At 47.2% G+C, this 22,621-nt stretch overlaps 1 protein-coding gene across 1 annotated transcript; it reads right to left on the reverse strand.

Annotated features, from left to right (window-relative positions):
- Positions 1-1,227: 1,227 nt before the first annotated feature.
- Positions 1,228-20,351, reverse strand: TTC1 (tetratricopeptide repeat domain 1). The gene is made up of 8 exons (XM_005523692.3): positions 20,292-20,351; positions 19,218-19,542; positions 11,336-11,396; positions 10,129-10,241; positions 9,872-9,908; positions 7,943-8,091; positions 5,927-5,981; positions 1,228-1,803 (listed from the first exon to the last, which is right to left on the reverse strand). The coding sequence occupies exons 2-8, from the start codon at positions 19,533-19,535 to the stop codon at positions 1,670-1,672; spliced, it is 867 nt and encodes a 288-aa protein (XP_005523749.2). The 5' UTR covers positions 19,536-19,542; positions 20,292-20,351; the 3' UTR covers positions 1,228-1,669.
- Between the last annotated feature and the right edge of the window lie 2,270 nt (positions 20,352-22,621).

The following is a 22,621-nucleotide window of genomic DNA, read 5'->3' on the forward strand; positions in this document are numbered from 1 at the left end:
AGAAATCCCCCAGTCTCCAGCTGAGATGGAATATTTGCAGCTCCCCAGGCCTCCAAGGGGGTGAAGCAGGAACAGAGTGGAAGGAACAGAAGCCCTGGAGCAGCAGGTTGGAGAAGGCCCCTGGTATAACCAGGCACAAGAGGCACCCACGGGTGAGTGGGGACAGAAATCCACTGCTCAGAGCAAGGAAATGTTAAAGAATTTCAACATTTAAAAACGTGAAGCATGCAGGGCAGTTCCAAATGGTTCCATTTTTGCACATGCAGGGGTGTGCTGGGCTGTTGCAGGAGTGGAAGCAGGGCTGGTGATGCAGGGCTCCCTGCAGCAGCCTGAACACCTTTGCTCTGCAGTGCTCCAGGTTCTAGGGAAGATTTTTAACATTTCTACTAATCCCAAAGCACTGAGCCCTCCCTGCAGAGCTCAGCTCAGGCAGCAGAGGTTTCACAGCTCATTCGACCCCAGGCCCAGCTCTAAACTAAAAAACTAAAAATGCAGCAGGACAATCAGAAAAACTCTGCACAGCTGCAGAGACAAAAATGACATTGAAGCACCAAACCTGCTGTGTTTGGAAAGGCTTTTCCTTTCAGTGAAAGGCTGGAGCTCCTCAATTTCAGACACAAAGACACTTCCTGAAATGAATTGGAGATGACACCCAATAGCCAAGGCAGCCACTGCTAATTATTTAATTAAATCATGTACTGAAATCTGCATGGAGACAACTGCAAAATCGCCTCCAATGCAAACACTTCAGCACTGATAAAACCCAGGAAAGCAGGAATTACAAAAGGCACCTTCTCCAAAACCTGAATGAACCACCAAAACATATAAATATATACATACACATATATTTATATTTATATCACAGCCTGGTTTGGGCTGAAAGGAGCCTCAGAGATCATCTCATTCTAGAAACACTTTCAAGTCCTCCAGGTCCATTTACTGTGGATCCCTGCAACATGAATGGATGTCAGACAAGCACATTTCATTTGAAGGTACCTTTACAAGGTGTGCAGATAGAGAGGGAGGCACAAAATGTCACTGTTGCCTTCAGAAAAATCAATACCCAGTAAACAAACTGCTGGAAGGGTGGCAGGAAGTTCAATGACAACACCACTGCAAGCTGGGCCAAAAATCCCACTGCTTCCCATGAATGTCTTGCAAGGAGTTATTTAATGCCAAACCCACCCTGGGGAGGGCTCAGCCCAGGCAAGAACCTCACAACCCAAAGAGCAGAAATCCCAAGCCTTTATTACAAGATCCATGATTCCAGGGCAGAGCTGTGGCCAAGGGGGTGCCAGTCCCACCCAGCTGAGGGTGGGGCAGTGCTGCTGCTGGATTTCCCCCTTCCCAGGACACCACCAGCCTTTGTTCCAGCCTTTGGATTCCCCTGAGCTGCTGCTGCCAGCACTGGGTGGACCAAACCAAGGAACTGACTCTTGGAAAAACCAAACACCTCAAGGGAAGGGGAAAAAAAATATTAAAAAAAAAAAAATCACACACTGGACACAGTTATCACTATGAGAAGTTGAATGAGTTGCTTTACATCCACATTGCAAATAATTTCACAAGCTGGGAAATGAGTTTGCTGAGTCTCCCCTTCCCCTGGGGGTGGAGGGTGTTGGTTTGCTGGGTCCTGGCACGGGATGTGCAGAGCCACACTGAATCCATGTTATCTGTTGTTGTTGGGGTTTTGAACAAAGTTGATGGAGTAGGAGCCAGTTGATGAATCCTGTTTGACCTGGAAGTTCTCTGTTGACAGGCCAAAGGGGCGCAGGACCAAATTGCCCAGATCTTTCAGTTTGCCTGCAATGACATCCCAAGAGAGCAGGTGAGAGCTGAGCACAGGGAAACTCCCATGGACTTACACCCAACTGCACAGCCCAGCCTTGCTGATTTATCCATCACAGCTAAATGCTGAGGAAATCTCTGTGTTTTGTTAATATTTATAATATTTCTTACCAGGAAATAAAAATCATTGTTAAATATCCACAGAATATGCGAGTTAATAAAGTCCTGTCAGTGTATGGATCTCATGTGCCTCTGGGAAATGAATTTTGCTACAGCTGTAAGAGGAGAAGGACAACAAAAGGACATCCTTTTTTGTTTGCTCTTTTCCAAACCCATGAACAGCCCTGACTGCCGTGGGATCCACCCCACAGCTGGAGCAGCGCCCGGGAGAAGCTCCCCAGCACAGCAGGGATTTGGGGCTCTGTGAGAATTCCAGCAGCACATCCCAGCTCACCTTCCTGCTCTCTGCCTCCCCGGGCAGGCTCTGGGGCAGCCACACTGAATTAATTGTTAATGAGGCAGAAGAAAGCCTTGGCTTTTCCGGGCACTCCAGCCCGGAGCTGCTGCTGCTGTCCTGGCACACACAGACCCAGCATTGTAGAGAAGCTCTGGCTCCTCCTCCCACAGCTCCTTTCAGCCCTAAATTAAGGGCTGTAGTGAACTGCAATCCCCTCCTAAAGAAAAGCTCCCTCAGAGCCTGTGCTGGGAGGAAGGAAAAGGCACCACGTGGAGCTGGGACTCAGCTGCAGAGGCTGCCCAGCCTCCAACACCCCCTGTCCCCAAGCAGGGTCACCCTCTCCTCCCTCTGCCCATATTCTCACCCATTTTGCTCTTTTTTCTTTCTAACACACCCTGTTTATTTTCCACCTGCACCTCCAGCACATTCAGGTTCTTCACCAAAGCAAATATTCAGAGGTTAAGAAGAAATCAGAACTGTAAAAATCAATTTAGGGCTCAGAAGTCTGTGATTCATTACTCACCTAAACTGCAATTCAACACCCTATTGAAAGAGGCAGATGCAGGAAAAGATTACTCACAATTTACATTAAGATGTAACAGCCAAAATTAATTGCTATTCAGTCTTTCTGGCAACAATTCTGGCTTAGTTGCCGGTGTTAATGTGGGGTTTGGAAGTTGAAAAGCTCCATCTTGCTTGTGTAAAGAATTCTTTTGGAGAAAAGACAAATGTCCTGATCAGGTCTCCTCTCTGTGTAACTTCTTGTGTTACCAACATTTTTAAGCAATTAAAAGAGCAAGGGCAAATCCCTCTCCCTTCCCTAAATGGTAAATGAGGACTGAACTGTAATTTGGCTCTGGTTTAATGACTTAAAATCACCTTGTGCAGGGTTGGGGTTTAGCAGCTCAGCTGCAAACACAACATAACTGTCAATATTAAAAAATACCAACCCATAATTCTTTAGGCAGAAAGCCTAATAAATATCTTTGCTGATCTCAGGTAGCTGGAAAAATCCTTTAGGCAGGAAGGCCCAGGTAAGGTGCTCTGGCTTCCAAACTGCTAAAACCATTCTAAAGCTCACACCTTCTCCCCAGAGGAGTGGTCCCAGATATCACAATAATTATAAAAGTCTCTAAACAAGACTGGAAATAGTTGGCTTTAAGGAGAGAAATACAAACCCCCCCCAGAAAATGGTCACTGTTCACATCCTCAGTCACTGAGGCTCATGGAAGTACAGAGGGAAAAGTCACTTGGAGTTGAGAGCTCCTTCCCAAAGCTGCTCGAAGTCCAGCTCACTTCATCCTGAGCAAACTTCAGTGGCAGAAGAGCTGATGAAACCATGGAATTAACTGAAATACAAGTGTCAGCCTTGGAAAAGGGAGATCCTCAAGGACACACAGCACAAGTGGGCTTGGCTTGGCCACAAAATGGGATTTTTTGGTGATATCAGCCTCGGCAGTCACATGGCCCACAAGGAAAATCCAGGCAGGAATGTGTGCTCTGGGTTATTTACACACAAACACTGCACAAGGGGTTCAGCCTCTGCCAGAAATGAGCTGCAGCCCTGGGAAACAGGAAACACACTTGGGAAGGAGGAGGATGCACTCCGTTTATCTGGGTTGGTTTGTACACAGTTCCTGTTTCATGACACTGGGAGATGGTTGGGCAAACCAGGGCTTGTTTGAGTTGAAAGAATGAAAGCTCAGCAAAACCAGGACAGGCCAATTCACTGACTGAGGATCAGTTCAATATCCAGAGGAGCAAGAGCACAAATTTTTCCTAATTTCAGTTTAGTGTCAGTGCTCCAGTTCCAGGCCTGGCCTGGAATGATCAGGATGCCTCAGACTTGCTGTCCTGGAGCCCAAAAGTCTGGAATATAACCCAGGCACCTGAACTGTCGTGTGGGAAGGGAGGATTGTCCCCCTGGCACTGTGCAAGCCCAGTCACCCAGCTCCAGTCACAGTGCCACGAGCCAGGTTCATCCTGGCAGTGGGAAATGCCATCAGAAAGGGTGGAAAAGTAGGAACAGCTTCAAACAAATTCACTGTAAAACAAAACAGTTCAGAGGAATCTCAGAACCACCACATCCCATCGAGTTTTTCTTCTCCCACTCCTTCCAGAGCTCCCATCTAAGCCTCCCTCCAGGGCTTTCCCCTGACCTCAGACAGAGCTGCACAGTTTCAAATCTTGGGAAGTGAAGAGGGGCAGCTCTGTGGCATCACCCCTGCCTCCCGTAGCAGCACCCAGGGAATCTTGGAACACTCAGGAGAAGGAGCTGCCCACAGTCCTGACTTCATGTTGAGAATGTTTTGTAGAAAGCCCTCAGTGTGTGTGACAGCAGAGCTCAGGCAGGGCTGAGCTCATCCCCCTGCCCCAGTGCCACCATGTCAGTGTCACTGCCCCAGAGCTGTGACAATCCTGTCACACACGGGGCTGGGGTGAACACAGGTGCTGTCCTACCCTGCTCTCCTTGTGTGACATCACTGACAAGAGATTTCTTTCTCCAGAGTCCCAACAGAAACAGTCTGGAGTGGCTCCCAAAAGCCCAGCTCAGTTTTGAAACCCCAACCGCCACATTTAAACTATTAACACTGTTAAAAGAGATCCCACATAGTCTGATTTCCTGATACAGGAAAAAAACAGCAGTGCAGAACTAGGGTTGGATTTACTGTTCCAGTCAAATCCCTTGTGATTAGTGAGGTCCTTTAGAGTTCAGCAAAGATCAGGAATTATTTTCATATTACTTTGTGCTGAAACCCATCCCATGTCCTACCAATGGGCCTGATCCTTCTGGAGATTTTCTGCATTTGTCATTTATTTATAGCCCCATCACCCTTGACCTGCTTTATTTGGGGCTTGCTCTCAGCACAATGGGGGAAGCAGACTCTGATCCTGCATAGCTCTGCACTGACACTCTGCTAGGTCAGAGCAGAACAAAGCCAGAGCAAATCAGAAAAGAAATGACAGAAAAACATCAGCATAAGCTGAAATGGTCTCTTCTTCTCAAATATATCAAGAATCAGTGTGAAAGACAGGCTGAGTTTGTTTAACCTGATTTTCTGCAGAGCAGCCAAACACTGCCTTCCCTTCCCACCAAACACTGCATTAGGAAATGTAATTCCACTCCTGGTGCTATCCCTGGCTAGGTCCAATTCAGCCTCCAGCCAAACAGAATGAAATGCTGAATAAATCAAGGCAAACACGAGCACTTGGAGGTCTCTGGGCTGGGAGTGCTACAGAAAGAATCACATTTATTTCTTCAGCCCCAGATCAAACATCCCCAGTTATTCCAGCTGGGGGAGTTCCTTTAGGTACAGGTTTAGTGAAAGCCCTGGTTCATCCCTTTCAAGGGAATGTTTGCAGGGAGAAAGGGCTGAGCAGTTGGGCTGTGTCAAACCATCTTCCCCAGCTCTTACACAAATCAATATGAAACTGTTTTAGAAGGTTTTCTTTCTTTAAATGGAACTAATGGCCTTTTCTGCATGGGAGAATTCCTTGTCTTCAGTTTACTGTAGGTGAAACCAAGCAATTCAGAACTACAAAGAAATCAGGAATTTTGTTTAACACTGAACAAATATTTCTTTTCAGATTTACCTCCTTTAAATTTTATACAACAGATTCAATTAATGCATTTTTTCCTAGTAAATTATGAAGGTTTTTATGGAAGTACATGCTACTCACCCAGCATTTCTTTCTTTAATTTTTCATTCCTCTCCTCAATTTGCTGTGGTAATCTCTGTGGAGAGAGAGAAAAAGTGGGATCACATCCCTGCTTTCAATAGTGCTCCCATTTTGGACATCAGCAGTGACAGAGACACAAATCCTGATTTGTGCAGCTCCTACTCCAGCCTCTGAACATTGCTAATCCAGAGACTCAGCACTTCCCACTCCAGGAGTGTCCTTATGGACACTCATTTTTATCTGGTGTCTGTGATACTTATCCCAAAGTGCAGCTGCTTCTGGGAAATCACTTTATATCTGCCCTAAAATCCCTCAAAAACTGTGCGGAAGCTGAAGTTCTCCCAGGAGTTACACACCTGGGAAAACCCAAACCTAACCATTGCTCCCATACAATGAAACTTTCTGGGAAAGCAGCAATAGGGATGATTTGACCACAAACCATGATAATTCCAAACTGTTCAGTCTGGCATTGAAAAAGTCAAAAATAACTGAGGATTGAAATCAGAACCCCAGCTCTGCACTCCTGAAATACAAACAGTGCTCAAGTATTGGAGCAGGTACCAAATCAGGAATCAAAGAACTATTGTGCATTTCATATTTTAATCCGTCATTTAGCGGGGTCATGACATTCCCTAGAGCAGTGTGAGATCATTCCTGTGGGCAGGGAGGAGGAAGATTTGCTCTAACTGTGAATGAAGCCAATTTGCAGATTTTCTTGAGGCATCATTTTCATTACCAGTGAGGGGGAAAAGATCCTGTGACATTCCTGCAAAGCAGAGACTTTTACCTTTCAGCTTCTCAGCCTCCTCTGGGTTAGAGCAGGTATGTGGAGTCAGCAGCTGAAGCTTGGGGGGGAGTTTCTTATGAAATTTAGAGATTTATGATGAATATTTGAAAAGTGTAGAATTATGGCTGTCAGGATTTCCTTAACAGGTTTTCAAGGAGGGAGTTTTAAGCTTCAGTCTTAATAGTTTTGCTTCTGCCCTCGAATCCGACAAGGACCAGCTCAAGGCAGAACAGACCAAATGCCAGTGCAGGGTAACTTGGGGGCATTTTGTCCAAAGGGCTCTGCCAAGGGAGGGCAGGGAGCAGGAAGGGTGGAACCCCCACCCTCTGCACTGCCCAGGCACAGAAATCAGGAATAAACACTGATCACTCTGAACTGGGCCTGGAGGATGGCCAGAGGAGCAGCAGCACTGCTGGAGATTCCCTTCTGGGGCTGGGCAAGGGCTCCTGTGGGATTCTCAGGGCACAGTCACTGAGAGAAGATCCTGGCTTTGCAGAGGTCCAAGGACAGTGTTTGCACTTTGCACTTCCAAAGAGCCTGAACAGAACCAGCCTGAACAGAACCAGCCACCCCTGAGGCTCTGACTCAGAATCCTGGATTATCCTGAGTGGGGAGAGAGCACCAGGATGATCCAGTCCAGCTCCTGGACCTGCACAGACCCCCCAGCAATCCCAGCCTGGACATCCCTGGCAGTGGTGTCCAAACCTTCCTGGAGCCCTTGGGGCTGTTCCCATTCCCTGGGGAGCTGTTCCTGGCCCAGGGGAAGCCCCAGCCCAGCTCCAGAGGCAGCAGGGCCTTGATGGGAGCTCAGCTGTTGATGGGATCACCCCTCACCACCAACAGCACTCACACAGTTAAGCAGAATATTTTCTGCCATCAGTGCAACTGATCCAGTCCCCCAGGAAATCATTCCAGGCAAGGTTTCTTGCCTAATATGCCATAAAAGCTGTTCCTAATCTGTCACTTACAACACCACAGTGTGGGGGAAAGGGGGGCAGAATCACTGCTAATGATTTATTTTCCCAAATGGAGACTTAGAACAATTAAGCCTTTCAAAAAGATTTTTGTAACAACATATTCAGAGTAGGTTTAGAGACAAATTTGCAGGTGATGCACATGAATGTTTTTTCCTTCTGAGGCAGAATCCATTGCAGGTTCACTGGTGTGAAGTTGAACTAAAATAATGATAAATAAATTAGGCCAAAGTTCACTGAAAGGCTTAAGCTTACCATGCAAGCTTCTCTGGCTTGATGAACTGATGGGTCTTTTTCTAGGACTGCCTTATAATCTTCCAGAGCTTCATCTAATTTTTCTGTTTTTTCATAGAGTTCTGCTCTTCTCAGCAAAGCTCTGACATAGTGAGGGTCTAATTCCACAGCTGGAAAACAAAAGCAAAGCCCAGAATTGTACTTGGAACATTTCTCCACCCCTCAGATGAATTCTGAAGTGTGTGTTACATTTGTAAGTTGTCCTTAGAATGTAACTCAGGATCAAGCAGAGGCACAGCTTAAAGCTAAGTCAGAATTCAGAAACAGCTGCCTGGGACAGCCTCATGATCATATTTCATTTAATGTCCACAATCTCTCACAGATGAAAGTGATTTATGATCACAAAGCTTGAAATGTGCAATCCTATCCATGCAGGGATTCTAAGTGATGCTACAGGAACTTTAAGGACCTGCAAGATATTTCAGTTTTTGTGTGTTTAGCAAGTAAGTGGCTATTATTAGATTGCAGCTAAAGTTAAATCTCCCTCCAGACACACACAGCAGGGAAAATCAGCCTTGCCACGCTTATCTCAGTTCAAGTGGAGACAAACTCCAGGAGAATTTCTGGAGCTCTTCTGAATTTAATATCAAACAGTCCAGATTGTGTTGGGAATGCACAAGCAGGGATTTCAGCTCTGTGAGCTGGAGAGGGGCATCTTGACTGAATCTCAGCTTTCCCTCCCCTCACTCCCTTGGCAGGCAGGGCTGTTTGCAGTGGCAGTTCAGACTGAATGCTAAACTCAGCAGTCACCTCCACATGGTAATTCCTCAAGAATTCCTTCATCCATTTTTCACCACAGAAACAGGGAATGTGAAAGATTTACCCACAGAAACAGGGAATGTGAAAGATTTACCCACAGAAACAGGGAATGTGAAAGATTTCACCTCAGAAAGAAGGACTATGAGGGATTTTTTATCACAGAAAGAGGTCTGTCCATTTTATAATTCCCAGCCCATTAAAATGGTTCTGGGGACAATTAAATCTTGGATTATCCAGGGAAGTATTGCAGTTTATTTCCTCTGGAAGGACAAAGGCAATGGCACAGTCAGCAAGCTGCAGGTGACTGAATCGCTCTGCTCCAGTCCCTGGGGAGCATCACGCCCTGGCAGCTGAAGTCTCCCTGCTCAAAGCACATCGATTCCCTCTGAGCCACTGCGAAATTCAAGGTGTTTTTCAGAAATCAGCAGCACCAGAGCCAGGCAAAGCCCAGTGAGAGAGGCCAGGGAGGATCTGGTACCTCCAGGAGCCCTTTCAGCAAGCACAACTCCCATTTCTCTGCAGGCAGGGCTGGCACACAGCCACTGGATTAGTTCTCTGATTGGTAATTTGGATTTTTTTCCCCAGCTGTCACAGGGAGTTTAACAAACACTCGAGGGTGGGTGAGTGGGTGGAAGCAATAAAGCAAAGCACAGCTGAACTGATTCCACCAGAAGGTGCAGAGAGAGAACTGTGCAGGGCAGGAACAGGGGAACATAAGCCCTGGTGACAAAGCGAAAGCTGTGCAGGAGAAGGACTTGGTAATGCTTTTAACTCTATAAAGCCTCAGAGCTCTTTGGAATCTGGGATTAAACCAGGATTTGGGGGGGATGGCAGGTGGAAGTGGGTTTGAAATCACAGGTGTGGGAAATGGTTTCCAGAGAAAAGACTTTCCTCTTAGAAATAAGTACAAACTGCAGCCTTATGGTACAAGAGAATAGAAAGTAGATTATTTCAGGTAGGAAAGGTTTAACAGACATTTTACAAAATATGTAATACAAATCAGGTGTTTTCTGTTCAATTCTTTAAAGACCCTTATGCCCAAAATTACAGCTCTGCAGTAAAGGCACTAAATGACACAATTTATGTATAAAAATCTGGCACAAGAGCAGCACAGAGAGAAAAAAAAAATACCTTTGGTGCAGTCACTCAGGGCAGCCTCTGTCTTGTCCTAGAGCACAGAACAGTTTTGTTAGATTGAAGTCACATTTCTTCATGTCCCCAGCCCTGGAGGTACCCAGGGAAGGGTTGGAGGTGGCACTCAGTGCTCAGGGCAGGGGACAAGGTGGGGATGGGGCACAGCTTGGACTCCATGGTCCTGAAGGCTCTGATAATAATTGCATTTGTGCCAGCCTCAGTCAGGTGTGACACAGAATAAAACCAACACTCACCTGTTTCATTTTTGCAGCAGCTCTGTTTGAGAACAGAACAGCCCTGTCCTTCTGGAAGCAGGCTGGGCAAATCTGCAGAGCCTTGGTGTAGGAGTCTTCTGCCTCTCCATAGTCTGCAGAGAAACAGGAAAAACCCAAACCAAACCATTTATTTCAAATCACTGAACCCCAGGGCTGAGATTCCTTTGGAAACAATTCCCAGTATCCGGTGATATGACACCAGAATCAGCAGCTGCTCTCAAAGAACATCACTAAGTACATAAATACAATCAATTATTTTAAAATTGACTTAATTCTGCTTACAAAAGCAGAAATGTACTCCTAAGCTGAATGCAACAAGTGCAGCAGGACGTGAATGTAATTCTCATCCCAGAAATGGTTTCCTCTTTGAGCAGAGGTGGATTTCCTTTGGCTGAAGTGTGTAAAGCTGTCACTGCACTGCAGCTGCTCAGAGCAGCTGCAGAGAGCTTTGATGGCCACATCACCTTCACCTGACTTAAAAGACCAGAGGGGCTCTCAGGGATGAGACTCCAGCACTCCAGGCCCGTGGCTCTCCTGGGCTGAGCAGCTTCCTCCTGAAGCCCTCCAGAGATCACTGGATTGTGTTTCCTTAGGGCACAACGAGGCACCTCCAGCCTCTGCCTGCTCCTCAGGGCACACGGACTCCTTGCCTGTGTCCTGCTGACTGAGGGAGGCAGGAACCTGCATTTCCTGCTCTCTCTGGGAATCCTCCTCCCACCAGCAGATTCAATCAAAGGCAGATGTCAAAACCACTTCCCCCCTTCTGTTTGTTCATTAAAATCAATGTATAAAGGTACAAGACAGCTCCAGAGCTCCAAATCTTGCATGAGTTCTAAGCACAACCATCAGCGCAGATCAGAGCCCTGGGGAAGCCTTTTCTGATGAGTAAAAGAAACCCTTTCTTGTTCTTGGAAGACAGTCCAAAATCCATGGGTTTGCATGTAAACACTCAGCTTTCATGGGAATCCAGCTTTAGTATTAAGATCTTTGGGATTTAAACAACTCTGAAGGAGGTCTGATAGCTCTGTCTCTTCTCTAGAGCTGGATGAAAAATGAAAGAGGCGATAAAATTCAACAAGGACGGTGTGAGAGCTTCCTCAGGGTTTTCTGCAGCACCACCAGGATGGCTCAGAACTAATGTGAGATTCTCTAACATCCACAGGGTGCTCAGAGATGATCAACCCACCTCCTTTCTTGAAGTGCTCATTTCCTTTCTCCTTCAGCCCCGTGCTCTCCTTTCTTCTTTTCTGCAAAAGAAAAGACAATGTCTCAGAGTATTTCACTGAAATGAACAACTAGGTCAGCTGCAGCTCCAAATAAAGTATGGGAGGGAAGCAGAATAAGACATAACCTGAAGAGTTTTAACTCTGCCAAGATCTGCTTGTAGACCCTGTGACATGAAATCCTTTCTATATCCATGAAACACTGGAGTGTAACAGCGAGGCAATTAAAAAGCTCCACTTCACAGGCACCAGGATGCAGGGAGAGCATCCATGGAGATTTCCATGCTTTAAACCAACACATCAGCCTTTAGCTGGCTGTTTGCTTCTCCTTTCCAACTCCATTTCATTCACTCACTGCAGGTCAACTGTGCAGAATATATTTTAAATGTAAAGTCTCAAAAGTTTTGCTGGAAATAATTCCACCTCAGCAATTCCAGTTATTGTCAGAGATGCTCAAGGAGAAGGTCCAGGCTGAGAAAGATTTCTGCCCTGAAAGATTTTTTAGGTGAAGTGAGTGCAGCCCCAGAAGCGGGTTCTTTGTCCAGTGAGAACTGCACATGTGAGCAGAGCTGTGTTTTCAACCATGAAACCTTGGCACGAGGGGCTCAGGCTCTCAGCCTGTGACACAGAAAACTCAGGATGTCACCGAGCCATCCCTTCAACCTCCTGACAGTGCAGACATTCCTGAAACAAAGCAGGGAAACATCACAGAGCTCAGGAGTCATTCTGTGCTGCAAAACCCATCCTTGGAGCACTGCTTTTTCTCCCAGCACACAAAGGACTTCAATGGAGGTGTCTGTAAATGACAGATCACTGAGCAATTAAAAAGCCAACAGTAGGAAAAGGAGCAGTTTCCTTTCCTGCAGATTGTGTGAATCAAGGATTAATGCAATTATCAATATCACACAGAACATCTCCTTGGAAACAGCTAAATATAGTACAGAGTGTGGAGCACTGCACCAGCTCCCAGCTATGCCAAGGAGCTGACAAACAGCTCAAAATCACAGGTTCCTCCTCCTGCTTTTACTGGCCTTGGGAATTGATTCACCTGACCACTGGCACCAGCTCCAGAACAGACCAGGCTCACTGGAAGGACACTGAGTCATGACACAAAATTCCACAGCAAAATCTCATCTGCGCCCTTTGATACATGCCCAGACCATCAAATCTGTTCCTATTGCCTGTTAAATAGCTTTTCCAATTCCCACAACTGCTCATATTTTACAGAAACCCCACAAGACACAGGGCAGACAAACCATGCCCAGTTATTCAGGAAGTGCCTCTGCTCAGGGAGGGCTGACAAACCCCCTCAAATCCTTCCACAACACCCCAAGGGTCACACTTGGTGCTTTCTAAACATGAACATACAAATTCCACACTTCAGGCTGTATGAAAATCCCAAATGCTCTGTGTAATGCAGAATTCTGCTCTTCAGCACAGGCAATGTGGAACTGCTACACCTCAATTTTCCAGGGAGCAGACAGAAATTCCTGCCTGGACCCCACAAAAAAAAAGCATTTTAAAATATTCTGCAGAGCATAAAGAGTGAAAATGATCCCAACACTCGATGGCACTGAACAAAGCAGCCCCATCTCAGCATGGAGCAGGCCTGGGATGAGGATCCTGCTGGAAAGATCTCCACAGACTGCCCTCAGTGAGGGGAAGGGCTGCCTGAAACACAAACCCCACTGACTTCATTGCTCATGACCTATTTAGAAGTGGCCTTTCAGTGCCATGAGCACTCTCTGCTGCACAGGGTTCAGTTACAGCTCCACAAGAATGAAAGGATTTTTATTATGAACACAACTACAGCATGCTCACACCAGTCCTGAGCCAGAAACCCTGGAACTGAGGGATGCTGGATGAGAAGTTTGACCTGTATGATCGATATTTTGTTTCATTTTATCCAAATTATTAAAAAATATTATGTGTTTACCCTAATTATGCATTAAATACTAACATAAAAAGAGATTTGCAGCAAGAAAGCTTCAGCTTTATATTAAAAAAAGAAATAAAAGGAAAACCAACAAAGCAGCAATTTAAAGAGTTCTGTGTATGATTCTGTAATTTATTCAGCTCCCTGCAAAGCAGCAATGGTTCAAAACCTGCATTTCTGCGAGAGCCTGACCAACATTTTCAAAGCATCCCTGGTTGATGGGTTTCACTTCCAAACTGAGTGTCCAAAGTACTTTTACAAAGGTGAAGTCTGTGGGTACCTCCTGCACGTCAATGGATTTGCATTTCAGGTGTGACTGACCAAGAAACAACATCTAAAGGCCAATTCCTCCGGCTTTTCCACAAGATGTAAAAGCATGAAAAATGGATGAGCCCCTCACACGCTAAAGGCACTGCCCTGCAAAGCAGGCTGGGTGGGAAATAAATCCATTATTTATTCCTCCATCCAGACATTCCTGTAACAGAAATTCCTAACACAGAAAGACAACTCTTACAATTTCCATTTCAGCTGGGCTGCTCCAGGAGAGGCTGGGAGGACCTGTTCAAATCCAGGGCAAAAGGGCAGCCTGAATCCTGGAATCCCAGGAAAAGCCATCCTGGCCTGCTCCGTGCCCTGGAGCCAGCCACAACTCCCCAGTTTACCATTTTCTGCTTTTTGATGGCAGCAAAATATAAAGGTTTGGGTTTTTTTGTGAATTTTAGTAATACAAAGATGACAAATTCCATGGCAGGCCCTGATTGTGGTGTGGTTTAAAAAGTTTTTGAAGTTCAGAAGAAATAACTGAAAGTAACCGGTGATTATTCTTACAGGATCTGATTAGAAATGTTTAAATTTGGATACTGAATTCCAATCCCATACTCAGAAAAAAATCAGTATTTAACCCAAACCTGCCTGGCAAAACCAGGGCTGCTGGAGATGATCTTGAGTAGTGACAAGGGACAGCTTGGCCTCATGACAATAAAGTACAAACCTAAATCACACACAGCCCCTGCACCTCAGCTGCTCTGCCAAAACACTCAGGCTTAACAAGAAAAACACGATATGAAACAGAATTTTATAGAATTTATTTATAACTATATAATTATAAATAAATTTTATTTGGATATTAAATGTAATTTTCAGAATTATAAAAGCATTACTCTGCTATTAGAGAAGACAGCAGCCTACATATTCCCTGTTTCCTTGGGAAGTGAGCAATACAACAGAAATGAAATCCTTGAACTGTGGGAGCTGAAGGAACAACACCCTCAGTTTGTGACATTGGTATTCAACATTCCCAACATTTCCTCTGGCTGCTCCTGTGCTTGGATTGATCCCTTGATTTCCCTTTGCTGGGAAATGTTCCTGGCTCCAGTTCTGGAGACTCCACTTCCAGTGGACCTGCCCCTCACAGTCCCCTGGGAAGGTCCCCAAAACAGGGAAATCCAAATTCCTGGAGTTCAGAGGGGGCACAGAAAAGGGAATTTTAAACAGATCAGGAATGCATTCTTCACCTTCCAGTCCCACTTCTCAGTCATTTATTAGCAGTTGTCTGCTTCCCCCTGCAGTTTTGGGAAGCTACTGCTCTATCCTGCATCCAAGGGTTTGGATTTCAGTTTAAGGTTGGAGTCACCCCCAAACCCCCTTTTTTAAATCTTGAAAACACCCAAAGCTGCACTTGGGAGGTTGCAGGGCAATGGCAGGGATAGACCTGGCCTGTCCCTGCTCCCTGGGATTCCCTGGAAAAGAACTTTACTCTTTCTACTACCAAATCACCAAATTCCACAAAACTGGAAGCAGCACTGCCAGACACAGGGAAGGGGGTCACAGCCCTCGCTGCCAGCTCCAGTTAAGCCCAGCCTAAGTGTGCCTGTTCCTGAGTGACAACAGTGCCAGTCATCCTTCCTGCTCCAAGGAGCAGCCTCGGGCAGGGGGAGCGGAGCTGCCCAGAAATCCATCAGCACAAGAGGAAAAGGATCTGACAGGAGCAGGCTCTGCCAGAGAAATGCACAACTGAGCACAAGACTCAAATCAGACAGCAGCACTCAAAGGGACATGAAGGGAGATTTTTCTCTCTTCCTACTAAACTGTCACTCAGCAAATGAGTTTTGTTTGTTTAAAACTCAAAGAATTATAAATCACACGGGGAGATTATAATTCCAGCTTTTATTCAAATTGTGACCAGCTCTTGCAATTAATGACTCCAGCAGATACAGATTTACTGCTCAAATGTTCTTCTCCAGGCTTTAACTCAGAAATGTAACAGGATGTTTTATTCTATACAGAAGCTTCCCTTTATGGAAAACAATGGGATCAACCCAAAGGCAAAGGGAGGAAAGGAAGGGTGAGGAGGGGGCAGCTTAAAGGAAATGTCTTCACTAAGCCAGTGTTCTCTAAGATATCCCAGAGCCTGCAGAAAACAGGGGCATTAAAAAAACTGAAATTTTACTGTTTATCCCAGCAAGACTCTCAGGCATCACTCAAAAATTGTATTTTTTAAAATCCTGAAGTTCTACCACATTCTTACAGAGCTGCTCACGAGACACTCAAGAATCTTCTCTTGCTTGTCTTGCTGACACATTTCCTGCTGTCAGAACAGGAATTGTGATTCCAGCCAGCTGGAGGTTCAGGGCACATGGAAAGGTCAGAGAAGGAACTGCTCAGGAGGAATAATGGGTATTTATTCCCGTGTCTTACAGAACACAGGGTTTGATATCCCAAATTGGAGCTCCCCAGGCCAGGTGCTGGGACAGAACAGCATCTGCCACAATGGAGGAGCTGAGGGATTGGGAGTCCTGCACTGGATAAACTCCTCATTAAAGGGTGTCCCTGAGAGCAGGACTGGGGAGGCTGAACAATGACCCTGGAACAGCTGCTGGGTGTCCTGGGATTAATTCTGCAGAGCAGCCCCGTGTCAAAGCCATCACTGTCACTGACAGCCAGCCAGAAAAATCTGCTTGGAATGCATCAAAAGCAATTTACTGCTCAGTGCCCCTGCTGAGGCAGCAGCAGCAGCCTTGTGAAACAACAACCAAACCCTGTAAAGGTGAATTTCAATCCTTCAAAAGCTCAGAGGTGCAAGCCCAGGCAAGGCACCAGGCTCTGTTTTTAACAACACTTCTTACAGGTTTGTGTCTTAATATCCCTGCAAGTTCTTATTTTGCTTCTCTGTGCAGAGAACGTTTCTCAGGGTATCCCTGCTGTCTCCCTGGAAGGAATTCCTGCTGCTTAACATTAGAAATCTCACTGTATGGGGCTCTTGAAGTGTAATTAGAGAAAACACACAATCACTCACTGGCTCCTTCCCTCTGAGCTCTGCAGCAGCCTCTGCTCAGGTGAGTGTTTCTGCTCTGGAATGCTGGAACCTGCACAGAAATACCCAGAGCCAGGACCAGAATCTGCCTTTGCATCTCCAGAATAAACGAGATCTCTTCCTACAACTGGAGAACATGGCTCCACAGAGCCCGTTTATTTCAGCTCTTGAACACAACAATGGGCTTTGGTTACAAAAACCCCGACCTAGGAAGGGGCAGCTCCATAAATTTGACTGGAGCAGGGCTCACATCCAGCTCTCCTTTTGCCCCGAGCCCACAGTTTATGGTTGGTGCTGCAGTTCATGGTTGGGAGTTTTTGTTATTTAGACAAGCAGCCAAAACAAGTCCATCTCCCCAGGAGCCAGCCCCAGGCTCCTGTTTGAGGCCTGTTTTAACCAGCACTGCCCTGGACCTAAAAGTACAGCTCGATTTTCCTGGGAACCACCACCCTCACTGCTCCACTCACCCCAAGATGTGCCAGCACGGGCTCACAATAACCCAGCAAGGACTGCTGAGAGGCTGCTCCCCACCTCAGCAGCCAAAAACCACTTCTGACTATTTCTGTCTCATTTGCTGCAGCTGCATGTTGCCCTTCTCAAAAAAAACACCTTTTTGAGTCATTAGGAGGAGGCTTAAAAGGTTTAAAAAGCTCAGAGTAAATGAATGTACAGCACTGTTTTCAGACTGGGACTGCAGGACTTTTTCTTAAAAGCTGCAGCATTTAACAGAATCTTTTATAAACAGAAAATACAGAATGTTTCACTTTTAAAAATAAATTCATGGCCATCAGTAGCAAGTACAAGGAGGAGAGTTGGAGCAGCAATTGAGGAGTGACCTGTCCAGGGGGGGATCATGGAAAAGGCCACTCCAATGGCTGTAACAACTGTCTGAGCTCCTAATTCTGCTCTGCATTCAGAGTTCTGCAGCTCTGCTTGCATGAGATACCAACAATATTTTGCTAGAGAAAAAAAAATCCTACATTTGAAAACCTGCAACATTCAGAAATCTCTCCATGGAACATAAAAACCTGCTGATCCAGTACTGGTGGTGCTGGTGAGAGACAGAATCCCTCAGTTTGGGTAGCTGAAATCACAAACCACACTCTGAAGGGCAGAATTGCTCAACACCACTGGAAATAAACCTGCAGAAAGACGAGAGCTGCAGCTGCCTCCAGCCTTTCTCTGAGGAAACCTTCCCAGTTTGTTATTTTGCACTCCTGTAGCCCCTTTCAGAGGAGCTCCACAAAGCTGAGTGCCAAGATTCAACATTCCCAATTATTTTGGTCATTTGACAGCAGGCAAAGCTCCATGTGCAAAATGAGATGATTATCTAAAAATACACCCAAAGCAAGAACAGCACGAAAATTAACACAGCCAATTGCCAGGCTTGATGCTCCTTTTAGAGTTTAGTTCTTGAATGATTTCCCCCCAGTTTTTAGCAGTTTTTCTCTGAAGCTCTCCAGTCCCAGGCTGGTGCTGCAGCCCCAGTGTGACTCATGATGACAGTGCTCCTTACTGAACAGGAATAAACACAAGGAATAAAAAGGGACTGTTCACTCAGACTGGAAAAATCCCAAGGGCAATGAAATTATTTTTGTGTGTGAGGAGGTCAAGGAAGGTGATTTTTGCCCTCTGCTCAGAGATGCATTTGGAGAATGGCCTGTTTTGGGCAAACCCCCAAATCAAACTCCCTCCTACACTGAATTCCCAGAGGAGTCCTGGGGAGGCCCCCAAGATACTCAGGGCTCTGCAGTAAAGGAAACTCTAATTAAACATAGGACAAAAGTTTCCAGGATAGTTAAACAGCTGTGCCAGAGATCTCCCTGGCTCTGGACTAAAATCCTCCAAAGGATGCACCACAACACCTCCTGACATTGCCACCCTCGTATTCTTCATTATTAAATTACAATTGGCAGCGTCTTTCTGACCATTTAGAGCCAAAACTGAGCCACAGATCCAAAGGTCCAGGTCCAGCAGAGACCAGAATTACTTTTAGTCTCACTCCTACTTCAAGCAGACTCTACCCCATGTTGTCCCTCCCCAATATTGCTTTTCCACCTCAAGGAACTTCTATATTAACACAAACTGCATTTTTCTCTTCCCTGCTGCAGGGTGAGTTTGTCCCATGTGACAGCACTGAAAGCAAACAATCCCACTTAATGTGTTTTTGTCTGATTAAAATCCAAATATTCCACAGGGATCTATCCAAATTGAATCCCAACTCTCTGGATTCCCTAAACCAACCTTTCAGGAAAATTACCCTGAAATCTGCTGAACTTTGGAGAAGCACCTTGCAGGCACCCAGGGGGAACCAGTGGATGCACAGACAGTAAACAACAGGGAGAGTTTTGCTGCCTGTAACCCCTGAGTCACAGCCACCTCACTCACTGCTCAAAGCACACAAAAGCTGCCCTGGAATGTGAGGATTAAGAGCAGCAAGGAAAGCCACGACCACTGGTTAGCTAAAAGAAGGAATTTAGAGCAGTAAAAGCAGACACACAGGGGCTTTAGAGGTCCCTCTGTGTCAGCCCCAGAGCATTCCAGGCACTGACTGCACACTGATCATGTCACACCCAACACTGGTGCTTTGCATTACCTGTTTCTCCTCCTCTGGCATATCTTTCTCTAGCTCTAGCAAGTATTCTTCATCTAGTTCTGTCTGCTTCCTCGAGCTACTCCCGTCATCCTGAACGTTCCCTTCATCATCCAGCACAGGTCCTTTGGCCTCAAAGGAGTCGTGACAGTCATGGAAACACTCCTCAGTGGGATCCTGGCCTGGGGAAGGGGCACAGCCACTTCCAAAGCTCTGGGGGTGCTGGGCATCTCTGGGGCCAGTCCCTGCAGACTTCTGGTCTGAGAGCTTCAGGTGATTCAGTAACTCCTCAGGCGGACTTGCATCTTTAAATTCTTCCATGCTGGACCTGGGAGGGGGTCGTGGAAATGAGAAAGGAGCGACACTCAATCACCATTGATTAGTCAGCAAACAAATCCCAGGGTGGCTGAGGCTGGAAGGGACCACAGGGGGTCACTGGTGCCACCTCCTGCACTCCCAAGCACAGGGTTGTGTCCAGGCAGCTCTGCAGCAGCCCCAGGGAGGAGACCCCAGCCCCTCTCCGGGCTCTGCCCAGGGCAGCTCTGTCTCCTGGGCAGGGGGAATTGCTGGGCTCCGTCCCTGTGACTGCTCTGCAGCCACTGCACGGCCCGGGCGCTGCTCTGCCCCCCTCCCCTTTTATTTATACACGTCTAAATGTACTTAATAACTTTATTTATTTTATCCACATTTACAAATCTTTAAAGTGCTCTTGACACCCCGAAGGGAAACTCGGATCTCTCGCGGCGAGAGCAGCTTCCCCTGATTCGAGGCCCCGTGCAGGGACCCGGGGCCCTGCGCCCGTGAGCACGGGAATTGCCGAGCTCAGATCCCCGGGAGCAGCCGGGCACAGCCCCGGGGGACCGAGCCCAAACACCGCCCCCGGCACGGCCCGGCCCGGCCCGGCACGGCTGGCCCCGCGCGGCCCCTCCAGCCCCGCCACGACCCCCGGGACGCCAGGCCCGGTCCGCGGGGCCCGCCCCGCGCTTCCCGGAGCTGAGGGGATGGTCCAGACCGAGGCCATCGCCCCCGACTCCGCCGGGCCCCGCCGGGCCCCCCGAGCCCTGGGCCCGCACTCACCTGCGCCAGCTGCACTTCCGGCTTCCGGCTTCCGGCACGCCTCCGGCACGTGGAGGCCGCTTCCGGCATCGACAGCCAATGGGCGAGGGGGCGCGCGCGGGGCATGCCGGGGACTGTAGTTCCCTGCTGTGACGCCAGGGAGCGCAGGTGAGGGCAGGTGAGGGCAGAGGAAGAAAGCCAAGAACAGCTGAGGGCAGATAAGGGCAGGTGCCTCGTGCCGCCAGTGGCCTCTTTCTCCCCAGGGCTGCTCTGCCATAGATAATTTCTCCCCATGTTTGTTGTCAGCCCCTTCAGGCCCTGTGAGGCCACAGTTGTGTCACCCCAAAGCTTCTCCTGTCCAGGCTGAACAATCCCAGCTCTCCCAGCCCTTTCTCCCAGCAGAGCTGCTCCATCCCTCTGAGCATCCTCTGGGCTCTCTGCAGCAGCTCCAGGTGCTCCCTGTGCTGGTCCCAGGCTGGGGCAGCTCTGCAGGTGAGGTCTCACCTGAGCAGGGCACAGAGACACAATCCCAGCCCCTTCCCTGCTGCCCACGCCGGGGGATCAGCCCAGGGCACAGGGGTTCATTTTCCCACGTGCAGCTCTCAGCTACCATCTCTCTCTCCATCTCTGCATCCCCAGCCTGGACCGACCCCAGGAATTTCCTCTGATCCAGGTGCGGCACCAGCTCTTGGCTGTGTCAGACCTCCTGAGGTTCCCAGGACCTGCTTCTCCCATTTCATGGTTCTACAGCTCAGGAATATGTGGGTTTTCCCCTGGAACTTTGGGATGATCCTCCTCTTGTTCAGCCTCACACCCCATTCTGGTTTCATACAACAATAAAGGTGTTAAAGTATTTAAAATCTGAGCCCAAGAGGAGGCTTGAATTGTGCCAGGGATGGACCAACACCCTCGGGTTCAAACAGCCAGAGACTCGGGAGAACTTGAGTTGTTCTTTAGAAACTCCTAAATACTGCTGCTTACAGCAGAAGATTCAACAGGTGACAATTTGAGTTGAGAAAACCCAGCAATCCGGAAAATACCTTCTCATTATTTATTATAATTATTGAACCCAGGATATCCAAGAAGTGTTACTGTTTAAAAGGCTGGATTTGTGTCGAAGGGATTCCAGCGGATCGGAGGATTTGCGGCTCTCCCCGGCCACAGAAATCCCATAGGTGGCGATGTTGGATTTTCCAAGCAGGTCCCGGTTCCTTTCCGTGTGAAACTGGTGAGGTTTGGGAAGGCAGGGCTGGAGCTCTTGACAAATATTGCACAACTACCTCAGGCTCCAGGCCATATGTTAAATTTACTTCTCGGGACAGCTTTTTTGATCTTCACAGTGAAGAAACCAAAGCTCAACAAATCAAGCAAATGAAAAATAATTACCATTTTTCTGGAGGTCACAGAAAGTTCAGGCTCTTCACCAGAATTAAACATTTGCACACAAGTCTCAGTGGAATCAAATGATTGTGCTTCCCAAAGAACATTTTGAAAGGAAATTGTGAAATAGGCAATTAAAGGCTTTTTAATCATAGCTATAAATTAAAGTTTTACTACATCCGCTTTTTAGGCTGACTAAAGCAGTGATGGATTCTTATTAATTTTGAATATCCATTCTGTTTTTCTCTGTGTCTTGGCTGGAGTGCTATAAGGATTATGGGAATTGCTAGACAGGGAGCATGTTCTTCACAGCTCAAGCCAATGTATTTTGTCACGAGAAATTCCCAGTAACAGCCCCAGGTTTCCTTTCCCTGTCTCCGTCCACTTACGTGGAAGTGGAGTTTTAGCTATTCTGAGAAAAAGCCAGGTCACAGATTACAACTGAGTAAAAATGTAATGTCATTTTCTGTTTTAAGCCAGGCAGGAGAGCAGAGGGGTGCAGGGGGACCCGTCCCTGTCCCAGTGACATAAATTGACATCACAGCCCTGCTTTTCTCAGTTTGGTTCCAACCCAAGCAGACAGGTTGTCCTGGGATGGTTAAATCTGGTGATGGAATTGCAACCTTTCAGTCCCCCAAAAAAATCACAGTGGGCAGGAGCATTTCTGGGTTGCGTTGACATAAACCCAGCGTGATGTGGGTTCACATTCCGAAGTGTTTCTGCCCTCCCCAGGTGCAGGTGGTGTTCGTGTGACCCACCGTCCCTGTGCTCCGTGTCCTGCCCTCTGGAATGTGTGAGCCAGGGAGGAGCTGGGAAGAAGGTGAGCAGATCTCTTGTGGAGTGAATCAAACCAGAATTCAGTGTATTCCCGGTGGGATGAGCTGGTTAGATGTGGGATAAGCAGTACTGGATGTGAGCACACCGGTAATTCCATCCCATAACTGCTGTGATTATCTCCTGTGCCGGGCAAT

Source organism: Pseudopodoces humilis, chromosome 17, assembly GCF_049639895.1.
Source record: "Pseudopodoces humilis isolate 2021_Gansu_Grassland_sample_001 chromosome 17, ASM4963989v1, whole genome shotgun sequence".
In the NCBI taxonomy this organism is placed as follows: Eukaryota; Metazoa; Chordata; class Aves; order Passeriformes; family Paridae; genus Pseudopodoces; species Pseudopodoces humilis.